This window comes from Grampus griseus, assembly GCF_964374135.1.
Source record: "Grampus griseus genome assembly, chromosome: 7".
NCBI lineage: Eukaryota > Metazoa > Chordata > Mammalia > Artiodactyla > Delphinidae > Grampus > Grampus griseus.
This window is the reverse complement of record NC_139001.1, coordinates 42,114,368-42,132,939: the sequence shown is the minus strand read 5'-3', so window position 1 is coordinate 42,132,939 and position 18,572 is coordinate 42,114,368. Positions and strand designations below refer to the sequence as shown.

Here is an 18,572-nt window from a genome sequence, read left to right as displayed (position 1 = left end):
CCTTCAGCTGTTTCCAGTCTGCCCTTTGTGGACATAACTAAATACAGTGTGTAAACATGCAAAGGTATTTATGTAAATGAAAATCAATATGCTTATCATTTCAGCACCATTCCTTCTTGCTTACATTGGACATTTTAAGTACATTTTATTTGAACGCTAACAACTTTTCATTCTTGCCTGGGAAGTATCATGATCTTCTTGGCTCCCTGCCCCCTGCATCCCTCTAATCTTCACAGCTATGGCCACTTAGCCTCATCTGGAGGCTCAGCCTTATTTTGCATTTTGGAACTAATCTTGTCTCTAGGCTGGGGGCATACAAGATGTCCTAGCCAAAAGCTAACGGATTCAGCAACCAGTCATCCTTGCTGCTGGCTTCATTCTGACCTTGTAATTTATTTCTGAGATCTAGGGGCTTGTCCCAGCCTTCTGTCGCCAAGGCTTGGCTTTGTACACCAGTTCTGGTAGGTGGGTATCTATCCAGTATCTGCCCCTGATTAGCTTTCCAATTCCTTGACGACTGAGGTTCTGCCTTATCCTTCTCCTTGCTCCCTTTGTAACCGAATTTCTTTTCCTAACTCCAGTACCCATGGCTGTTGAACCTTTCTGATGCCACTTACCTTGCCCAAGTCTCCTTATCCTGTATACTGTATATATATATCCTGTATATATATCCTTATCCTGAATATAATTCTATATATTCAGATCCAGAGATCTGAACTTTTGCTAGAATACCAGGAGTGACACTGCTTGCCCGAACATTTTCCCATTGCCTGCTGCAAGCTTCTCTCTTGTCACCAGCTCTAACCCTGCAGGTCTTCAGTCACTGGATCTAAGCTGCCTGCAATGTGGCCATCTCATTTTTCCAGACATGACAGGAAAGAAATACTTTAATTGCATCTTTGGTTGAATTGTTATGCTAACATCCTCTAGTTACTTTCACCTCATATCTTCATCTTGGCCCTGCCACTTAAACATTTTAAAACTCAGTTTCCTCCTTGTGAAGTGATCATAATAGAATCTAGGGTATTTTGAAGATAACTGAGGGAAAAAAAGAATGCATACAAATAGACTAAGCTCATAGTAAGAAATCAGTCATTTTTATCTGCTATTATTGTCTCATTCCTTAAATTATCTGCTATTATTGTCTCATTCCTCTTTGCAGTTGTAAAGTGAAACCATGTCACTTAAAGGTGATCATTAAAGAGTGGGGAATGGAAAATTCTTAAGAAAAAATTAGGGACCCATGTGAATTTTTAAAAAGTAAAATAGCTGACAGCAAGAAAATTTACAGCATTAAAAATAAAGTTGAGCTACAGATGTAGTCATCAGCAAACATTAAAACAAGATATTTTAAGGATACATTTCTTATCAATGTGTCTTAATATATAATGACTATGACTATACAGAGCCTTAAAGCATTTAGGGAGGAGAAAGATTCTCTGAGTCAGTCATTTATCTTAGAGCAGTATTTATACAACCATCTGGGGGAGTTTTAGACAAGTAAAGTTTTAAGCCCCACTTCTCTGAAATTCTGATTCATTAATTTTGACATGGAACTAAAGAATCGATGTGTTTTAAAAATTCCCAGCCAGGTTTGGGAACCATAAAGTTCATCAGCCATTAAGAGTCCAGGAGGTTCCTAAGAAAACATATGTCTGTTTACCTCAAGATGGTCAAACCAGTGCATACACTCCCTGACTTGACTCCTAGCTGACCATTGGTTAGAAATGTTTAACAGGTATGGAAATCCTACTGATATCTGCTTTTATTAATGGGTGGCTAGTTCACGTGGCTAGTCAATAGCAGTGTTTATTGTAAGTACTTAGTTAATTTACCCTAAGAATCTCAGTTTGCTCAGTTGGAATCCTCAATTTAATCTACATTCAAAAATATTCTAAAATGTTTTAAGTGCAGACTCTTTCATTCTTGCCAAAATTATCTTGCCTTAATTTTTTCTTTCTGTTTCTTAGATGAATTGCCCCCTCCACCCACAAAAGTTTGATGAAAATGATTGTGTTTTTCCTTCAACTTTACTGAGATATAATTGGCATATAACATTGCGTAAGTTTAAGGTGTACAACATGTTTGATACACTTATATATTGCAATGTGGTCACCACCATAGTGTTAGCTAACACCTCCATCACCTCACGTAATTACCAATATTTTGTGTGTGTGGTGAGAACATTTAAGATTTACTCCCTTACCCACTTTGATCAAAATGATTGTTAACTGCCCTAGGCAAACACAGTCTGCATATTGAAAAAAAAAAGAAAGGACACCTGGTTGTTTTTCTGAAGTTATGTGTGTAAAAGAAAAAGAGATAGAAAGAAAGAGAGTCTGCCTCTTTCCACTGTCATGCCATACAAAGACCTTTGGGTTGCTCACTTTACGTATGAGATCAGGGTAGGACCAATACACGTGGCCGCCCTAGAAGACTAACATTTTGGGGCCCATTCAAAATAATGAATATTATACATAATCTGTTCAGCATATCTTTACAGGAGAAGCTGAGTATTGCTTGGGTGAAGGGAGAAGTTGATCCTACGGGGTGGCTCAAAGATTATTCCTTGCCCTACCATCTCCCTAATTCAGCTATGAGAGTGCCTATGCATACCCTTTAAGTAAAATCTGTGCAGTTGCCCAGATCCACCATTTTAGGAGCAGATTAGCAACTATCCATTGTTTCTTGACCATGCTTTTTGAGAGATATTCTGATACGTACAATTTTTCTCTCCATCTCTTAACATGACAGTATTTGGGGGTCTCGGTGATATCTTATTGTACCTTATCAAGTAATGCCCTGGGCAGTTGCTTGGCTGACCCAACTTTTAGTTCAGCTTCAGAAAGTCCTTTCTGTTATTGTAGCCCTCATTTTTTACCATGAGAACTGGATTAAAAAAAAAAAACATAAAAAAAAACTGCTGAAAATGTCTTCTTTTAGGAAATAATTGATAAAGTAAAAAGAAATTAATTATTGTCATTATTTTCTTTAAAAGAATAAAATAGCACATTACCAGACATCCTCAGCGTCTTCATCACATTCTGCACCAAACTGGCAAATATCACAGGTGGATGTCTCCTTTTGACTGGTTTCTCCTGAGCCTTCATGGACTATAGGACAGAAGAAAGGGAACAAAAATAATTCAGATAAGTGTGCACAATACCAACAACTTCAAGACTATTCTGTATGAAACCTGCTACTTTTCCAATGGAGCTATTGGAGCTCCATTAAGATCGTCATATTCGGCTCCCTTCTTCCCTAAATTTGAAGAAAATTAACAATAATATGCTAGCCATTGGTATGTGGTGAATAATTCTTTTTGCAAGAAAAATAAACGAGAATACTGGATTTATCAAAATTGTTTGGCTAATAGACCATACGAAAGTTACTTAATTAAAAGGGATTTAGATTGTTACTTGCCTAGAGGAAAAACCTAGTGTCTGTAAAAAAATACTTGACATTTTCTCATTCTTAAATTATAGATAATTTTTCATTCAAAGGCTTTAATACATAATTTAAAAATTTAGATGGGCAGCCTTGACTTTTTAGATACGTCTTTTCCCCGCCTCAAGGTGCTAAGTACTTATACGGAAAAATATATTAATTATGTTTTCAGAAAACATCTTTTAATTGGTTTTTACAGTAATTTCTTGAATCTTACATAAATGTTGCACAGAGCTCATCATAGTGATTTCTTCTATGAGGGCTATGAACATATATTTCATTTAAAAAATATATACTGTCGCTGATGATGATTATTGATATTGGTCCTTTTTATACACATAAATTACAAGTGTAAAAATATACTATATACAACCTAATTATAAAATTAAGCTTTCAAATCAGGAAAGAATAGTGTAAGTCAAGAAAAAAATTTTAGTATTTGAGTTCAAGAAATAAAAATCTGAGCAACACTTTTGAGATGATGGATTACTGTTTACCCAATTAAAAAAATATGTAGTTGAAAGCAAAAATAGTTTTGCTTATAGATGAAAAATTGCAACAACCTAAGTACTGCATAGATAATCTTATTCCATGGACAGCTTATATACTAAAAACGTGTTTAAATCAAGAGATCCTTAAAACGTGCACTCTGCAAAAGGTTATACATTTTCAGTAGAAAAAGAACAGAGGCAATTAAGTATGGCATTGGCTCCTAGCATTATGAAGCCTAATAAGATAACGTTTTTAACAAAACATCATTGATTAACATGCACCCTAAACCTAAGAAATTTAACCTTATTTTATTTTAATATGATATTTTTCATAATTTGTTCTTTGTCTATTAACATGAGAATTATTAATATTTACAAAAGCAAAGGTCTTTATTCCTTGATTTTCCAATTTACTGCTGGGCAAATGAGTGATCTGATTTACCAGAGAAAAAAAAAAGAACAAGAAGACATCTCTAAGAGCGTTCTCTATTTTATAGTTTTTCCAGGAAAGACAGATTTATTTTTTCCAAAGCAACATTTTTTCCCCTGTACTTGATTTGCCCTGCACTTTTAAAAAGTTATGAATTAAACAGATCAACTTCAATTGCAAAAGTATTGATGGTATAGTTTTAAAATTGGAAGTCTAAAAAAATGGTGTTCCTCCCCAGAAAGAAGAAGGAATTTTAGACTCTGCTAAAATAGACAGCACTTATTATCCACTCTATTATTTTAATACAGGCAAGACCATTAGAGTGGACTATGGGATAAGAAGGAAGCTGGGGACCTAACCTCAGGGGGTACTGAACAGCTGAGGTCCATCTCTTTATCACTTTCTTACTATTAAGGCAACACAGAAGCTGTTAATGGGAGAGAGAGCCTTTTAGTGTTAGCAAGATTAGCAGCTTCTAGACTAAAGCTTCCCATCACTCAGGAAACATACTAACACAACGGGAAGGTCCTTAATGAACAGTTATAGCCATTTATGGGCAGCCCTATCTTCTTTCACAGCAGGGATCCTTGGTTAGGGATCTACTGGAAGTAATCCAGGGGATGAATCGTGCTACCTCAGCAAAACTAACAATAATAATTCTACTGGAAGTCACATTACATTTCTATAAAAGGGCAGTTATTGGTAGACTCGAGATGTTTGGAAATTCTCCCACATGGAGAAGTAAACCCAGAAGTAGCAGTAGCAAAACCTCTATCAATAAACATTCTGGGAATAAAATGTGAAACAATCACAGTGAAAAATAAAGTAAAATCTTTCCATATTTCCTGAAGCACAGATTTGCACCTTTGTAATAAACAAACAGATCAGTACACTGCTTCATTTAACACTATAGACCAAGATTCTTAAATAGGAGTGGGCTCGGAATCTCTGGTAGATTTGGTTTGTTCATTTATGTATTGTTTTTTAGATAAATGCCCTGAGATATCCTAGGAGGTACTGAATTTGTAGGCTCGAGGCTTGGATATGTATACTTTAAAAAACACATCCCTAAGAATATCTGCCCTAAACAATACTGAAAAGACTTCCTCTGGCCCAAACGTCTTCCTCATGCAGTGAATGTCTAGCACAGGACTTCTGTCACTTTAAAGTGCACAGGAAGCACCTGGAGGTTTTGTTAAAATGAAGATTCTGATTCAGTAAGTGTGAGGTGTAACTGATGCTGCTGGTCCACAGACCACATTTTGACTAGCAAGGTTAGCACTGCATTTTTCCCATCACAATTCACAATTTATTAGTGGGTAGTGCAATGGAGTCAGTGGGTCACTATCAGCATTTTTGTAAACATTTTTGTGTACATGAAGCAGAATATACTGGAATAGAAAACACAGAGTGCATCTTATTTAGCAAGCATAGGTTTTATTTTATAACACTGTTTTAGTTATACATATGTACATCCATCCAGCACTGCAATGTAAATTTCATTTCTTACTAAAGGTCACAGTCACAAAAGCTTGAACACTATTGATTTAGCACATGTTAGATGCTCAGAAAGTATGTGTTGAACAGGAGTGTTCCTTTTTCCTGTTCTTTTTACAGTATCAGAAACAGGAAGGATCGGTGCTTATTTGCATTCATCCGCTGATTGAAATTCATTTATCTGCAGGAATGAAATTCATTTATCCTAAAGTATTATTTTAACCATGCACTTGCATTTTAAGCCTTTTATTTTGAGTTGTAAAGTAAAAAAGAATTATTTCCCTCTATTCTAAAACAACAGGTTTCAGCGTGTGACTGAGGGAAATTTGAGGAGCAAGGGAGGCAGAGCTCCTGAAAGCATATTATACCTAATATGCTACCCTACAGTTAAAACTGATTTAATTAATTCCTTTAAGAAGATTCTGGATTGGAGCATTATAAGAGATGATCAAATTGCCTCTCTCTCAAACTCTCCCTGCCCTCGTGGTTTCATCCGGAAAATTGTTACCAAAATTCCCTTATCATGACCTTGTTCTGGCCCAAATCAGTGGGTGTGCCCACCCACTGGGCCCAGTTCTCTTCCTAACTCACTATAATGCCTCCTGGGCCTCTTATAATATTCCTAACCTATGTTATACTATTTCTGAAAACATGATGAAATAATATAATGTTCAAACACACAGTTATTCAATGTCATTTATTTGGTTCAAAATTTCACTAAAATTTACATTCAGTGAAATGCTCATATCTTTCAGTCAATTTTGAGGAACGCATGCCAAGACAAAGAACAACTCCATCATTCCAGAAAGTTTGCTTCTGCCTTTCTCAGCCGTTTCCCTACCACTACTATGTCTCTACATATAGGCTGGTCAGTAATCTGATCTGTCACCACAGATGGACTATTTTAGAATATTACATCAATGGAATCATACAATATGTAATTATTGTGTTCAACTCCTTCCACTTAGCATCATAGTTTTTAAGATGAATTCAGGTAGTTGCCTGTGTCAGTAGTTTATTTCTTTTTATTGCTTGGTATTCAACTGAGTGAATATACCACAGCTTATTTTTCCATTATCTTGTTGAAGTACATCTTGTTTCCAGTTACTGTCTGGAAACAATAACTGAATATTTATGAATAAAGCTGCTGTAAATAGTCTTGTAAAAGACTTTTTGGGCACGCAAGTTATTTCTCTTCGACAAATACCTCACAGTGGGATTATGGTATTCAGATAGCCACACCAGCTTTCTTTTGCTTATTGTTTCTGTCTTTTTTACTTTCAACCTGCTTCTTAACTTATGTCTAAAGTGTGTTTCTTGTAAACAATATATAGTGGAATGTCACTTTTTTATCTAGTCTGAATCTGTCTGCATTTAATCAGGGTATTTAGTCCATTTACTTTAATGTAATTATTGATATGTTTGCTTTTTAAGTCTCCCAACTTGGTGTTTGATTCATTTTTTTAAAAAATTCTTGAGTTACAGAAATTTTTAATATATTTTAGGTACAAATTTTTGTCAGATACATGTATTGGGATATATTTTCTCAGTCTATTTTCTTGAACGTGTTTTTTTTTTTTTTTGTAGATGTGCAGAAATTTTTATTTTGATGAAATCAATTTTTTTCTTTTATGATTTGTCATTTCTAAGAAGCCTTCTACTTGAAGCTCATGAAGATATTCTTCTATGCTTTATTCTATTCCCCATTTTTATTAATTTTTAAATTTTACTTTAATTTAAGTTTATGGTCTATCTAAAATTGGATTTTGTGCATAATGTGAAGTAGAGGTTGGGCTTCTTTGTTTTTACCACGTGGACATGATTTCTCTCTCTTGACCTGTCAGTGTGGTGAGATATGTTGATTGATTTCCATATGTTAAGCCAACCTCACATTTTGGGGATAAGTCAAACTTGATCACGGTATATAACCCTTTTTATATATAGCTGGATTTCTTTTGCTAGTATTTTGGTAAGTATTTTTGTGTCTATGGTTCACAAGATATGCTGGCTGTAATTTTCTTGTATTGTTCTTATTTTGTTTTATTATTATGGTTAAAATGGCCTCATGATATGAGTTGGGAAGTGTTCCTACTTCCTCTATTTTATGAAAGAGTTTGTGGAGGATTGGTACTATTATTTCATTTCTTTATACAAGGCTATTTAAATTTTCTATTTTATTGCTTCCTACTCTTACTATTTCCTTTATGTTATATACTTAGAGTTTATTTTCTAGTTTCTTAAAATGGAAGAAGTGCTTGATTTTATACCTTTCTTATTTTCTAATATAGGTATTTAAATCTGTACATTTTCTCCTAAAGACTGCTTTAGCTGCATCCCACAAATATTAATATGTTGTGTTTTCATGTATTTTTGTGAAAATATATGTTGTAATATCCTTCAGGATTTCTTCTTTGACCCAAGGATTATTTAGTAGTGTATTTTTTTTTTTTTTTTTTCGGTACGCGGGCCTCTCACTGCTGTGGCCTCTCCCGTTGCAGAGCACAGGCTCCGGACGCGCAGGCTCAGCGGCCATGGCTCATGGGCCCAGCCGCTCCGTGGCATGTGGGATCTTCCCAGACCGGGGCACGTACCCGTGTCCCCTGCATCGGCAGGCGGACTCTCAACCACTGCACCACCAGGGAAGCCCTAGTAGTGGATTTTTTTAACCTCCAAATATTTGAGGGTTTTCAAAAGTACACTATTTTTATTTATCTTTAATGTAAATATCCAAAATTCATTGGGAATCATTTTAAGTATACAAAAGAGTTGTGTGGCCTTAAGGACACAGAGAAATGCAGGCTTCCAAGAGCCACTCAAGGTCTTAACATTAAAAGGAAAGTAATAAATATATAGCATAAGTTTCCATTAAATTCAAAGGACTTTAGAGTTTAGGTAGGAAGACTTTTATATCTTTTTACTCCACCCCCCACCAGAGCAAAATTCAATCAAATGATCAACCTGGATGAGAGTTGAAATAAAAAATAGATTGTGTGAGCTGCAAGAGTAAATTGTTTTGAAGTCCTGAAAAGTCTGAAGTATTGAAAAGAGCTCAGCCTGATTGTCCAGGCTTTGAAACAAATCTCTCTGGAGTTTGACAGCTCTATGTCTCCTGTTCAAGATGTTATAAAAAAATCCATCCATGGTGATCTATCCATCATGGTTAAAGTAAATATTCTGTTTAATTTAAGTCCTTTGAAATTTATTAAAACTTGTGTTTTATGGGCCAGAATATGATCTATCTTCTTGACTATTCCATGTGCATCTTAGAAGTTGTAACCTCTTGTGGGGAGTGATTTTCTGTAAATATTAATAGCTTAAGTTGATGGCCCAAATCACCCATAACTGTACTGATTTTTTGTTTAATTGTTCTATTACTGAGAAAGGTGTGCTAAAATCTCTACTGGTGACAGTAAAACCGTTTCTAGTTCTCTTTTGTTTTGTTCTTTTGTTTCATCTTGTATTTGGGAGCTCTGATATTGGGTTTATAAACATTTAGTAGTCTTATGTCTTCTTTAATAAGTGACCATTTAGCATTATGAAATGCACCCCTTTACTCTCTGGTCACACTATTCATCTTGAAGTCTACTTTGTTCTGATATTCAGATAACCACACCAGCTTTCTTTTGCTTATTGTTTCTATCTTTTTACTTTCAACCTGTTCATTAAGTTATGTTTAAAGAGTGTTCCTTGTAAACAATATATAGTTGGATTTTGCTTTTTTATCTAGTCTGAATATGTCTACATTTAATCAGGGTATTTAATCCATTTACTTTAATGTAATTATTGATATGTTTGTTTTTAAGTCTACCAACTTGGTGTCTAATTCATATTTAGCTAATCTTTTTGTTTTCCTCTGTTTCCTTTTCTGACATTTTTTTAGGAAAATCAGATATTCTATGGTATTTATTTTGTCTTATCTCTTCTAATAATTATTTTGTTATATTTTGGGGTTATTATTTTGATGGCTACTTTAAGGATTATAATATACAACTTCAAATTATCCTAATCTATTACTTCATGAACAATTTAAAAACTTTATTAAAATACTATATTTTTAATTACCATAGTCCACCCTTTGCATTCTTATTGTCATATATCATACTTCTACCTGTTCTATAAAACTCGTGTTCCTTTTGAAAATTAGTTTTACTTTAAACATACACCCTACTCTAATTTCAAAGGAAAAAAGCCAGAGATGTCAGTGCTAATGGAGACTCCTTCCTGTCATCATTAAATAATTATTTAGCTGCTGACCTGTATTTGCTCTAACTTTTCAAGACTTATGTATAGTCTCACATTCTCCATGGAAGACACTGTTGGCATATGACACTTATAGTAGATTGAATTATTTTCCCAATAAAAGGATTATACGTTCCTCTCCATAGCCATATGACTTGAAGTTCCATGATATCACTGATAGGCTTATGACTTGTTTTTGCCATTGAAATGTCAGTGGAAGTGAGAAGATATATAAAAGCCAACATGTAGATTTCTACTTTCTTGCTTGTTCCCTTTGCATAAAAAAAGACACATCCAGAATAGGAGCTGTTTCTTCAACCAATCCCAGAATGAGAAGATATATAGAGCAGGGCCATAGTTGACCACAGTCATGGGAGCAAGAATTATGTCACTTACTGATGCTGTAAGCCTTTGAGGTTTTGAGGTCGTTTGTAACTATAGCTTTACCTAGTGAAAGATGGCTAATAACACATGAATTAATGTTATTAATGAATTCTAAGGAAATGTTTTCACATCATTTTCCACACTTCATATTTTGGTAGCATTACTATACAACCCTAGATCTGCTTTTAATTGTCTCCAGATCTCCCTTTGAATTTCTATTTCTTTTCTATATTAGCATATATTCTGCAATAGTTAAGCCATGTTTATTCTATTATATTTTCATTTTTTCCCAACATAGCACTATCTTTCCCAGTCTATTCACGGTTCCCATTTTATTCTCCATATAGCTCTAGCACATCACTTTGACAGATACATAAGTTGTCCCATTTAAATTAGGCATAGTATACACATTAAACATAGTATATACAGCAAAGGAAGCCATAAACAAAACAAAAAAGCAACCTACAGAATGAGAGAAAATATTTGCAAAGAATGTAACTGACAAGGGTTTAATTTCCAAAATATACAACAAATTATACAGTTCAATATCAAAAAACACACAACCCAATCAAAAAATGGGCAGAAGACCTACATAGACATTTCTCCAAGGAAGACATACAGATGACCAATAGGCAAATGTAAAGATACTCAACATCGCTGATTATTAGAGAAATGCCAATAAAAACTACAATGAGGTTTCACTGCACACAGGTCAGAATGGTCATCATCAAAAAGTCTACAAATAAAAAATGCTGGAGAGGGTGTGGAGAAAATAGAAATAGACTCATAGACATAGAAAACAAACTAATGGTTATTAACGGGGGAGGTGGGGAGGGGTAAGCTAGAAATTTGGGACTAAGAGATACACACTACTATATATAAAGTAGATAAACAACAAGGACCTATTGTATAGCACAGGAAACTATATTCAATGTCTTGTAATAATGTATACTCGAAAAAAATCTGAAAAACAATCTATATATGACAGAGTCACTTTGCTGTACACCTGAAACATTGTAAATCATCTATACTTCAATTAAAAAACCCACAAAAAACACAGTATAAATATGCATAAATATAAGCCCAGGACCAGATGGCTTCATAGGCGAATTCTGTCAATCATTTAGAGAAGAGCTAACACCTATTCTTCTCAAACTTTTCCAAAATATAGCAGAGGGAGGAACACTCCCAAACTCATTCTACAAGGCTGCCATCACCATGATACCAAAACCAGACAAAGATGTCACAAAAAAAGAAAACTATAGGCCAATATCACTGATGAACATAGATGCAAAAATCCTCAACAAAATACTAGCAAATAGAATCCAACAGCACACTGAAAGGATCATACACCATGATCAGTGGGGTTTATCCCAGGAATGCAAGGATTCTTCAATACATGCAAATCAATCAATGTGATGCACCATCTTAACAAATTGAAGGAGAAAAACCACATGATCATCTCAATAGACACAGGAAAAGCTTTTGACAAAATCCAACACCCATTTATGATAACTCTCCAGAAAGTAGGCATAGAGGGAACTTACCTCAACATAATAAAGGCCATATGTGACAAACCCACAGCCAACATCATTCTCAATGGTGAAAAACTGAGACCATTTCCACCAAGATCAGGAACAAGATAAGGTTGCCCACTCTCACCACTATTATTCAACATAGTTTTGGAAGTCCTAGCCACAGCAATCAGAGATGAAAAAGAAATAAAAGGAATCCAAATCAGAAAAGAAGAACTAAAACTGTCACTGTTTGCAGATGACATGATACTATACATAGAGAATCCTAAAGATGCTACCAGAAAACTACTAGAGCTAATCAATGAATTTGGTAAAGTAGCAGGATACAAAATTAATGCACAGAAATCCCTTGTATTCCTATACACTAATGATGAACAATATGAAAGAGAAATTAAGGAAACACTCCCATTTACCATTGCAACAAAAAGAATAAAATACTTAGGAATAAACATACCCAGGGAGACAAAAGACCTGTATGCAGAAAACTGTAAGACACTGATGAAAGAAATTAAAGATGATACAAGCAGATGGAGAGATATACCATGTGCTTGCACTGGAAGAATCAACGTTGTGAAAATGACTCTACTACCCAAAGCAATCTACAGATTCAGTGCAATCCCTATCAAACTACCAATGGCATTTTTCACAGAACTAGAACAAAAAATGTCACAATTTGTATGGAAACACAAAAGACCCCAAATAGCCAAAGCAATCTTGAGAAAGAAAAATGGAGCTTGAGGAATCAGGCTCCCTGACTTTGGGCTATACTACAAAGCTACAGTAATCAAGACAGTAGGGTACTGGCACAAAAACAGACATATAGATCAATGGAACAGGAGAGAAAGCCCAGAGATAAACCCATGCACATATGGTCACCTTATCTTTGATAAAGGAGGCAAGAATATAAAATGGAGGAAAGACAGCCTCTTCAATAAGTGGTGCTGGGAAAACTGGGCAGCTACATGTAAAAGAATAAAATTAGAACACTCCCTAACACCACCCACAAAAATAAACTCAAAATGGATTAAAGACCTAAATGTAAGGCCAGACACTATAAAACCCTTAGAGGAAAACATAAACAGAGCACTCTATGACATAAATCACAGCAAGATCCTTTTTGACCCTCCTCCTAGAGACATGGCAATAAAAGCAAAAATAAACAAATGGGACCTAATGAAACTTAAAAGCTTTTGCACAGCAAAGGAAACCATAAACAAGATGAAAAGACAACCCTCAGAATGGGAGAAAATATTTGCAAATGAAGCGACTGACAAAGGATTAATCTACAAAATATACAAGCAGGTTATGCAGCTCAATATCAAAAAACAAACAACCCTGTCTAAAAACGGGCAGAAGACCTAAATAGACATTTCTCCAAAGAAGAAATACAGATTGCCAATAAACACATGAAAGGATGGTCAATATCACTAATCATTAGAGAAATGCAAATCAAAACTACAATGAGGTATCACCTCACACAGGTCAGAGTGGCCATCATCAAAAAATCTACAAACAATAAATGCTAGAGAGGGTGTGGAGAAAAGGGAACCTTCCTGCACTGTTGCTGGGAATGTAAATTTATACAGCCACTATGGAGAACAGTATGGAGGTTCTTTAAGAAACTCAAATAGAACTATAGTTCAAATAGAACTACCATATGACCCAGCAATCCCACTACTGGGCATGTATCCTGAGAAAACCATAATTCAAAAAGAGTCATGTACCATAATGTTCATTGCAGCTCTATTTACAATAGCCAGGACATGGAAGCAACCTAAGTATCCATCGACAGATGAATGGATAAAGAAGATGTGGCACATATATACAATGGTATATTACTGTGCCATAAAAAGAAATGAAATTATTTGTAGTGAGGGGGATGGGCCTAGAGTGTGTCATACAGCATGAAGTAAGTCAGAGAGAGAAAAACAAATACCGTATGCTAACACATACATATGGAATCTAAAAAAAAAAAAAAAAATGGTTCTGAAGAACCTAGGGGCAGGACAGGAATAAAGATGCAGATGTAGAGAATGTACTTGAGGACATGGGGAGGGGGAGAAGTAAGCTGGGAAGAAGTGAGAGAGTGGCATGGACATATATATACTACCAAATGTAAAATAGCTAGCTAGTGGGAAGCAGCCGCATAGCACAGGGAGATCAGCTTTGTGCTTTGTGACCACCTAGAGGGGTGGGATATGGAGGGTGGGAGGGAGACGCAAGAGGGAGGAGAAATGGAGATATACGCATATGTATAGCTGATTCACTTTGTTATACAGCAGAAACTAACACACCATTATAACACAGTTTTACTCAAATAAAGATGTTAAAAAATATGCATAAATAGAAACCTCCCTGTGCACCAAGTCTGAAATAAAGTAGGTGGTCCCCGAAACAATCAGATTGCATCAACAGAAAGAATGAGATTTCTAAGCTTAAATATGATTCATAGAGACTGGTTCTACACTCATTTAAATTATTGCAAAGTTTAAAAATAAATTTACACAAATTTTATATAGACCTTAATCTGAAGTTTTCAAAATTTAGAATGCGTTTTTTCTTTTTTGTATTTTAGAGTCAATATCAATCCAGTAGTCAGTGTTTTTTGTTTTTTAAATAGGTAAGATGACAAAGTAATCATGCCTTGGTAGGCATGTAATTTTTTCCACTTTATTTACATAGATAAAGGATTCAATATATCTGTTGTAACTAAAATTACTTTGATTATAAAATTATAAACAGCAATTTTTCTTTCTGAATAACTTACATACATTACTGTCTCATTATCACCAAAAAGCTGAACTTTTGAGTTTATCCTCTGATGAAGGAAAAATTCCACTTAAAGAATAGAAAGAAAATTTTAAATCAAAACCCTCCATTCCATTTTTTAATTTGTATAACTTGTCTATTTTGCCTTTTGTATGCCAGTTTTACCTCTCACATGCCTCTCCCACATGTAAGTTGAATTTAAATGATGGAAGCTGCTGACAGTTCCTAGAGCTCAGACAATTCTAAGCTGTTGTTTTTGAGCTACAGTCATGTTCTCTTTTACATTTTCCAACATTTTCCTAGAAACCTCAATGACTTTAAAGAAAAATAAGAATAAGTACTTTCTTTTTATTCATATTAAAATGTGATGATATTTGTCATGTGAATAACAAGTACACTGTTACATCATATTATTAAAATGCTAAAACAAAAAGAAGTAGCATTTTGATCTGCTATTTACAAAACTAACACAGATTAATTTTTTATGTGTATCAGTGCCATATGCAGTAAGATGTGTTCAGGTTTGGGGAAAGAAATTCATTATCTTTGCTTCTTTTTAATTAAAAGAAGTACAAACCCACTAATAATTTTTAAGTGGTTTAAATGCCAAAAAACTAAAGGAAGGCTGAAATTACACTTACACAAAATGGTTTAAAACAACCAAGCGCATGACTGAGCAAATGTGATTCTATATTAAACACTCAAAAGAAGAGATCATTACAGAAAATTTAAGTTTTCATAATTAAGCTAGTTTGCTAGAGCTTGACACAGATTCTTTAGAAATCACATATAGTTTATCTTCTGCACAGCTTAAAAAATTTAAGAGATTAATACAATGTTACTATGTTGAAGCAAAATTCTATTGTCATCATTTAAGTCTGACTGATTTCACTCAGTCCTATCTAAGTTAGAACTGAAGATACTCAGTTGATTAGAAAAAAGAAGAAAGACAATGAAGTAAAGAAAGAAGAAATGAGAGAAGGATGGAAGGAAGGAAAGAAGAAAGGACAAAAAAGCTTATTCAGCTTGATATCAGGCATGGCAGAATTCATCCGAGAACATTACCATGCCAAGACTTCATGAAACTCTTATTGTATCAATCATATGAAAATTATATGCAAAAATATTTTATTATTCTCAGTGTAATTAATTTATATCATTTTATGTAAATTCATAAAAATAATTAAATTTTTTCCATATTAAATGCCTAAAAGGTAAGAAATGTGTTTTTTATTGGTAAGTGATGAAAACTGACTTGGGCTGAATGAGCTACTGTAAAGCATAGAGGGTACCAAATTCCAATTAGAGGATATTGAGAAAAGACTAAGAGTTAGTAAGTGGAAACAGTAAACGTACTTGATACTTTTGCACAGATTTGTGATGAGGAAAACAGAGAATGAGGCATTAGTTGGAAAATGATGTACGGTCAAGAAAGGGTTTTTTTATGGAAGGACAGAGTCGAAGCATCATTGTCATGCTGAGAGAAATGGTGCATAAAAGAACAAATTTATGCAGAAGAGAAAGGGGATAATCACAGAAGCGATGTCCTTGAGAAGGGATGGGTTTACAAACAGGTGCAGTGGTTGGTCTTAGAGGTACAAACGTCTTCTGCTCGAGGAGGGGTGGCAGAGTATGTGGGTACAGATGTAGGAAGGAGGTGACACTGGAAAGAGGAGGATGAAATAGATCTCTTTTGGTTGCATTTATTGCCTGTATTGTATTTGTACTCAAAAGCATGGTTATCAGTTGAGAGCATGTGATAGGAAGAGAATGTGAAATATAAGGGAGTGAACGTGAATGAAGAAAGACCAAAGTCTTTCTAAGTCTTTTCAACACTAATTTGTTGCTTTCCAACTTTGTGTTTAATTCTTCTAATTAGTAAATCTCTGATAACAAAGATATAGCTTTATTAACTTGCACTTCTGTATGTCATTAGTACATGAGCTTTGGTATTGATAACTTCAAGGCATTTTCTGATATAAGAAGTTTTATTTGAATCATCAAATGAAGACTAAATTGCCAATACAGTCAACTCTAACCTACTTAATGTTTGTTTTGGTAGAGGGGTTTTGCAATCTGGTAACAACTTACATGTCATGTTTCTTTCCTATTTTCCCATTCCATCATCACAGTACTAGTTCAGATCTTCATCATACTTGCCTAAACTTCTAACTACCTGATCTCTGCACTTGCAAACTTGCCTCTCTTAAATATATGTCCCACGTATCTTATTAAAATGCAAATCTGATCATATCATTTAAAATTGAAAATGACATGAAGTAATCTAAAGGCAGTTACATGATAGGCAAAGTTCAGGGGTAATGCTAGGAGAGCTGGATTTGGGTTGCCCAGAGTCTTTTCTTGATCCCCAGATTTCTTATTTGTAAAATGAGATGCCTGCCCTGCTTGCTCACAGGCTGTGGTGAAGACTAAACAGGAGGACATGTGAAAGTGCTTTGCACCCTCTAAACTGCTCTGCCACCCTAAGGTGTTAACACTAAGAAAGTGTTAAAGTTGAAGTAAACTCATTATCTTATTCCAAGTAAGAAAGTTCTTTGAAGGAAGTCCAAGCCTGGGCATCACAAACGTGAATTTTTGGCCCTTGTGAGTGGCCTTATAGTGATACTGAAGTAGGAGTCTTTGAGGGAGCAGGGAAATAAGAATCACAGAACAACATAATGAAATAGAGAAATAAAAATATTGAGAAACTTGTAGAAGAGGTCTTGCACCAAAACATCCTCATTTGGTTTCTTATATGAAGGGCTAAAAGGATTGAGGGAGGAGCAGGTAAGAAGTGGATGAGAAGTCTCAGATAGGTCACCTCAGAAATTTCCCAAAGAGCTCTAGGCTGTTCGTTCTAGTACACTAGGTCTTGGAACAAAAAAAGCACTAAAGTGATCATTTTGTTCTTATTGATGAAGATAAGAATAAAATAAGAGCTTTACATTTTCTTTTTCTACTTGCCTGTTATGGGCATTGGATTTCACTGTAAAGCCTGAAAAACATACTCATCTAAGTCTAATTTCCAAGTCTAAATGAGACTTAAAAATAAAACTTATAAAGGTCAAGGCTTGTTTAAATATATAACTTATTGCTATAAATAGGCCAACATAATAAAAGAGCAGCAGTAATAATTAAGTCAATTTTAAGAGGTCAAGGCATTTCATAGACTTGGTAGCTGTAGCAATAATTTTTCTGAATTGTCTATAATATTTCTAGCCTATTTTTGCTATTAAAGATCCAGTCGCTAATTTTTGGAATCACAGTAGCCAAAATAATGGGAAGAATGTCAGGGCTGGACTTCAGTGTTTGTGATTAGTTTCAGTCTTGGGTTAGATATAGCCTCACTCTTTTCTCCACCCCTACTTGTTCTATATTGAGATACCCTGTTTTATTTCTACAAGTTCCCTCTGCCTATTGGCTCTGGTTGGTGGAATTTGGCTACTCTTGTTATTCCTTTCTCCAGTCTACAGCTGTCTCTCAAACTCTGGTTTAAAATCTGTAACTTATGACCTATTCCCTAGCACTCTTGAAAACCTTTCTTGTGATGCCCCATCTTGGAATCGGCCCCCACTAGCAGCCATTCAAGCCTGGCTCCACTATGCTCAGTTTCACTCCCCGCTCCTGGAAAAGTGCTTTCAACTGTATTATTTCGAAGCAACATAAACAAGAGAAAGCAATGAAAACATATACAGTCAAAAGCAAGGATAGGTCTTCCCTGGTGGCGCAGTGGTTGAGAGTCCGCCTGCTGATGCAGGGGACACGGGTTCTTACCCCGGT

The 18,572-nt window shown here is 35.0% G+C and overlaps 1 protein-coding gene across 1 annotated transcript in view; it reads right to left on the bottom strand.

Moving 5' to 3' along the window:
* The window catches only part of TMEFF2 (transmembrane protein with EGF like and two follistatin like domains 2), a gene marked incomplete at its 5' end in the record, with an annotated part of 248,196 nt that overhangs the window by 114,783 nt on the left and 114,841 nt on the right, over positions 1-18,572 (bottom strand). The window contains one exon of the mRNA XM_082659010.1: positions 3,017-3,113. Coding sequence (XP_082515136.1) covers positions 3,017-3,113 — 97 coding nt within the window. The remainder of the gene's footprint in view (positions 1-3,016; positions 3,114-18,572) is intronic.